The sequence below is a fragment of the Anneissia japonica genome, unplaced genomic scaffold, assembly GCF_011630105.1.
Source record: "Anneissia japonica isolate Jap-2015-1 unplaced genomic scaffold, ASM1163010v1 scaffold519_len276752_cov174, whole genome shotgun sequence".
In the NCBI taxonomy this organism is placed as follows: domain Eukaryota; kingdom Metazoa; phylum Echinodermata; class Crinoidea; order Comatulida; family Comatulidae; genus Anneissia; species Anneissia japonica.
In genome coordinates, this window is record NW_022712751.1 from 81812 (window position 1) to 87578 (window position 5767).

The 5767-nt window shown below is 36.0% G+C and overlaps 2 protein-coding genes across 2 annotated transcripts in view; both read left to right on the forward strand.

Moving 5' to 3' along the window:
• Positions 1 to 4128, forward strand: part of LOC117108179 (BMP-binding endothelial regulator protein-like) — an 8935-nt gene extending 4807 nt beyond the window's left edge. The window contains exons 7-11 of the mRNA XM_033250141.1: positions 561 to 602; positions 1134 to 1637; positions 2286 to 2386; positions 3522 to 3678; positions 3881 to 4128. Of these exons, the coding sequence (XP_033106032.1) occupies positions 561 to 602; positions 1134 to 1637; positions 2286 to 2386; positions 3522 to 3678; positions 3881 to 4128 (1052 nt within the window). The remainder of the gene's footprint in view (positions 1 to 560; positions 603 to 1133; positions 1638 to 2285; positions 2387 to 3521; positions 3679 to 3880) is intronic.
• A 1023-nt stretch (positions 4129 to 5151) lies between these two features.
• Positions 5152 to 5767, forward strand: part of LOC117108189 (mucin-19-like) — a 25051-nt gene continuing 24435 nt past the window's right edge. Inside the window, exons 1-2 of the mRNA XM_033250151.1 lie at positions 5152 to 5193; positions 5422 to 5747. Of these exons, the coding sequence (XP_033106042.1) occupies positions 5484 to 5747 (264 nt within the window). The 5' untranslated portion in view covers positions 5152 to 5193; positions 5422 to 5483. The remainder of the gene's footprint in view (positions 5194 to 5421; positions 5748 to 5767) is intronic.

A 5767-nucleotide genomic window follows, 5' to 3' on the forward strand; every position in this document is an offset into this window, starting at 1 on the left:
TAATTGGAGGTCTTTGTTTTCGGGTCTTCGGTCTTCGTTTTGTAGACACCCATATAGGGTCTCTATAAAACGAAGACCTTGAAAATTTCACAAACAGACGCCCAAAAAATGTCGTAATTTTGATTTTGTGACAGCCTGGCTTATTATCATCAAAATAAAAGAAAAAAAATAGGGGTCTTCGTTTTATAGACACCCCCGTCAAATCTGAATAATGTACCAACACCAATAGGCATCAACTGGGATTGCAGCTTTCCTTTTAAGGCTAATTTGTCTATTCCAGAATAATCAGCCGCGTAGCTAGACTCGTTGATCAGGGGTGCCAACAAGGGGGGAGGGTGGGGGCCAAGTACTAGAAGGCCACGCCCACATTAGTCCACCACCGTTGCTATTATAATGAATAATTTCTTCATTTAGATTTAATTATTTACATATCTTTGATTTTAGCAGGGACCAAAAAACTTTAGGGGGACATGGCCCCCTGGCCCCCTTGGCTACGGGGCTGTGATTAATATTGATTATACTATCATTGAATAATCTCTAGGAACCGATTTTTGTTTCAGGTAACGATAGATACACACCGGAAAGCAGCCTTCCACCAGCTGGTAAATATTTATTTATGCCATGTTATTGATTCTTTTTTTTTACTTTCCATATTTACTTAACCACTTAAAAAATATTAACTGTTCTCTACCAGTAAAGCATAACGCCTAAATGGTAACCGAGAAGGTTTTTGAATTTGGCACAAGTAATTTGAACTAAACTGGTAAGTAGAATTGAATCGATTTAATCAGATTGCACAGCATTTCTGGACGTTCCTGTACAGGACTTATGCATCAACAACAACTTCAGTTGTTTTGAAACTTTTGATGACTTTATCTAAGCATGTTAAATATATAAATATAAAATATCAAATAATTATGGACATTTATGAAAAATGTTATATACAAAAGTATACAAACTGTACTGTATAGTATATTCAGTACTCGGTTATTCTTCTTGCTTTTGCTAGTTTTTGTTAAGATCGTTTTCCGTCATTTCCTGGTGTAAGATTGCAACACAGTTTGTGAGTGCCACTGATACAAATGTAGTGTCATCAAGTAAATAAATAAGTAAATATATTTTTCATATCACAGGCCAAACATGCTCTGTGTGGGACAGGACGAATTTTCGCACATTTGACGGTATGGTTTATTCTGTGAACAGTGAATGTCTTCATACTTTAATGACAGAGAGCACAGGATCTACTTTTAAAATCTCGGTGGATTTTAGGAATGATGCAATGGCAGTTGGTGTTATTTACAACAATGGTCAAACGAGTATATCGCTGACGTTAACATCCGATGGCGTAGTCTACAATTCTCAACTTATTACCGCCAACGAAAACATTGGTCCAGTTCTTACATCGTTCGTTTCTCATTATATCATACTAGAAACCGATCTGGACTTTTTCCAAATTATCTGGAACCGTAATAACTTGGTTGAAATAAAAATACTTGATGTTAATCTAGCTGGTCAAATAAGCGGCATGTGCGGGAACTACGATGGTGTTCCTTCTAACGACGCCGAATTCGGCAATGTTCAACCAGCTACGTTTGACCCTGTTACACTGGCAGAAAACTGGAAAGAATATACTGGAGGTAACAACACAATTGCTTTTTCTTTTATTTGCTGGAAAAACTAATGTTAAACAAACACATTCATTTTCATATTATGCTTATCAAACATACAATTCTCGAGAAACCACAATTCTGTGAACTCATGTTGCCCAAATCGTTTGACAAGTGCTTCTCTCTTTTTTTCTTATCTCTCCTTTTTATTGTGGGTGGGGGAGGATGGGGGAGCCACCGTGGCCCTCCTGATCCGCACTGTTGCTGAAAAAAGATGTTACTGCTATCATACGCTGTGACGCACACATAAGTACTATTCCCCCTACAGTATTAGTACTAGTTATTATGCTAATTAAAACAATTGTTTTTGTAATGGTTGATATTTTTAAAATTATTACGGTTCAGTATTTTAATTTCAATCCGCTTCTAAAGAGGCCTAGTCCATATATAAGCAAATCAGGAAAAAAGTGTTATAGTACTATATCTAGACCAAGCAATCCTTAATTGTCTTTATGCTTTATTATGGTGAAGACTATTTTTAGTTCGCTTTGTTATGTTTATTCAAGTATTCTGTGGTCTTTAATTTGCTGTTGAAAATTTGTGGAAAATGGAGTGTATAGATTGACCATAGAAAAAATATATATTTTTTAACGCTGCTTTCATGTTATATGTTGCCAGAATGCGAGATAACGGACACTTGCGTTGATTATAAACAGCTCTCTCAAGATGACTTAGACATGTGTCTGCACATGAACGATTTATTTAGTGATTGCCTAAATGTAAGTAGCCTTATAACATACAAAGATACAAAAAGGATACTTTGATTTTACACTTACACTCCTTTGCGGTCAAAGACATCTTCCAATACATCCAACTGTGTACCAAAAACAGGTAAGACCTGTGTATTAAAAACATTGGTTTTCTTTAAAAGCTGGCGAAATTCGAAACAGTCTGCCTACATTTCTCAAGGTCATTGTATCCTTTTCGGACAAGCATTTATCTAGGCACTTAAGCGTTTTCAACTGCCCTTTTTTCAATTGTTAAAATGATCATCACATTTGTTTATTGTAAATTTCTTATGGCTGGATTCTGCATCATTGCATTAAAGCCAGACTCCGCAGGAAAACATTTTTTTATATGTTGTAGAACTGGTTTTTTTTTTGAGACACAAAAATCACATTTGATGAAAAACTCCAAGCGGTTACTGAGATACGTAACCAGTATACCCTTTTTCTACCTTTTCCCCCAATTTTTAAATTTTCAAAAATCGGTCCCCCAGTTTTTAAATATTCAAAAATCTGTATCTCAGTAACGGCTTCCAAGGTTTGTTTTTTCGTAGTTTTACAAGATATTTTAAAAATTTACATCCGGTGCATGGCTTTAATTAAGGTAATATGCTTAGTTTGGGTTTGAATTTTATGCAAGCTTTTCTCAGACCGGGATTTTTGTAGTAGCCCAGCGCTTCATAAATGCAAGGAAAGCATGCAACATTCATGCAATAAAAATCGCCTGAAAAAAAAAATTGAACTTATTATCGTACTAACAAAAACAGGTATTTATTGGTGTACCTTGGAGAGGTTACATGTTCGTACGTGTGCCGCGCTTACAAGCCAGTAATGAGCAAACACATTTGAAATGGAAACTAGATAATACAAAATGCTGTCCAAACACTTTCGTCATGGCTCAACAACCAAATTATTGAAAGACAGATTTCAAAGTACTTCCTCCATTTTAATACGATCTTCTATTGCTAGGATAGAATATTTTTGCGGTGCTGCCACCTTGCCAATGTGTGTCGCGGTTTTGGACGTGGAGTTGATCTTCTCCCTCAGGCCGATTCACTTTGTCAGTCACTGCTTTGTCCGGAAAACAATTCTGACACTGTGATAACATTTATAAATACCATCTTTCCAGATTGTGCCAATTGATTCCTATATGAAAGCTTGCTACAAGAGTATCTGCAGTTGCCAGAATAGGAATACATCCTGCGTCTGCCCAGACTATGCAGCTTATGCATCTGAATGCAGTAAAGAAGGCGTGACTGTAAACTGGCGTTCAGAATCACTTTGTCGTAAGTTTTACTGTTTTCTTCTTAAATTCTAAAACTAAGTTTCTATGAGGCTTCGGTCTATTTCGGTTACACAAAATGTACACTTTTAGGGTTTAACACAGGTAAGAATGTTAGTCACACAATCACAGCTTTTTTTTGGGATGAACTTTTTATGTCATTAAAATTAATATATCATGGTATTGAAAAATATTTTATCTTTCAGCCTTCGAATGTACCATTGCTGGTGAAGTGTATAATGAATGTGGGTCTACTTGTGGAGCTACTTGCGAATACCAGGATCCTGATTGTCAAGCGGAAACTATTTGCCTAGAAGGTTGTCACTGTTCAAGTGAGCACGTGCTGCTTAATGGCAATTGTGTTAATCCAGTAGAGTGTCCTTGCTTCTATGGAAATGATAACTACACACATTCACAACAAGTTCAAACTGAGTGCGATCTTTGGTATGTTTAGAAAGTTGTTATGATACGCTCTCTCTTGATTTTTCTTTTTTCCCTCCTACTCCTCCTCTCTCTAATTTTACACGCAAGTTGTTTCAGAGCAATATAATACGTCTGTGACTGCTTGGTTGTTCTACAAAAGCAGTAATCATTTATTATGATAAATGACAGTCAATTGATCATATTAATCAATATAAGAAAATATAGACCCGACGAGGTCTACTTACCTTTTCAGTCATTTATGATATTCACCGCCTGTACCTTATTCAATATGGCAGCACTGAATGTTGTATTTAAGAGAATTAGTTCCATATTCGAGAAATTAAAGGTTCGTTCCAGGTTATGAATCTGTTGTAACTGGCATAGTACAGTACTAAAGTTCAAGAATCATTTCTTGAAGAATTGATATTTAAATAGATGATTAAGTTATGTGGAAACACTCTTTATTGACAAGGTAGTGATACGTGCTTTTTGCCACAAAAACACATTTTGTTTACTAACTCTTTTTGGTTTGTGGGACCTTAGAAACAACAGCCAGGAAGAGGCCTTAGCGGACCGTCCGTTAAAACACAAGTTTGTCAGTACTTTTACATATCATAAAACTAAAGTAATTTATTTGACCGCATCGGTTATTATAATACCGTAAAACCTCGAATTGAAGCCCAGTGGGCTTAATCTCAAGATAAAGCCCATCTCGAATAGAAACCCCTTTTTAGTTTGAAAAATTAGCCTCGAAAAGAAGCCCATATAAAAAAGAAGCCCATATGGGCGTCTTTTCAAGATAGCATAGGCTTCTTTTCAAGATATTACAGTCACATGTACTGTACAGCAGTTTCAGAAAACAAAATTAATTAAATACAAGCTTGGTTTATACCGTAGTTTAGGTGATTTAATGCCAGTTAAATACACTCGATGATACAGATTGATGTTACAGTGGAAAAGAAGAAGCCCAGGGCTTCAATTTGAGGTTTTACGGTACACCACGTATTTATTGAGATTTCTATATCCTTTCGAATATTGTTACCCAACAGTACCTGTTTAGAAGGGGAGTTTTCGTGTGATGCACAGTCGTGTGGAGGTACGTTCTGACTATACATAACTATATTTGATCATTCAAACTTGAGATAATTAATTGTATAGTTGTATAGGTCAGTTATGGGTTATACAATTATTAAAATTAGTTTTGACACGACTGTTAAAAATTCAATGTGATCCTAAAAACTGTAAGTAAAGTCTATGACTATTCCTCCTACATTAGCTCTGAACGTACTTCTATTTTAACATGTTATTTATTTCACCATCGTAGCAACATGTTGGGCTACAGGTATTTCATCGTACAAGACTTTTGACAACAAGTATTACGAATTCATGGGCGACTGCGAATACTACTTTCTTAAAGACTGTAACGTCAATCCAGGAGATTTTGAGATACGTATACAAAACAAGCATTGTCACCCTACGATAAACGGTTTTGAGAGCGACTGTACAAAAACCGTTATAATACTGAAAGGTGGAAACCAAATCATGTTATCTCTAGGGCCAGTGGCTTACGTCAACAACTTCAATGTACTATACTACCCGCATGAATTGCCTGGTATATTTATTGAAAATCTTGGTGATACATTGATTAAGGTGCGGAACCTGTCTCTTAT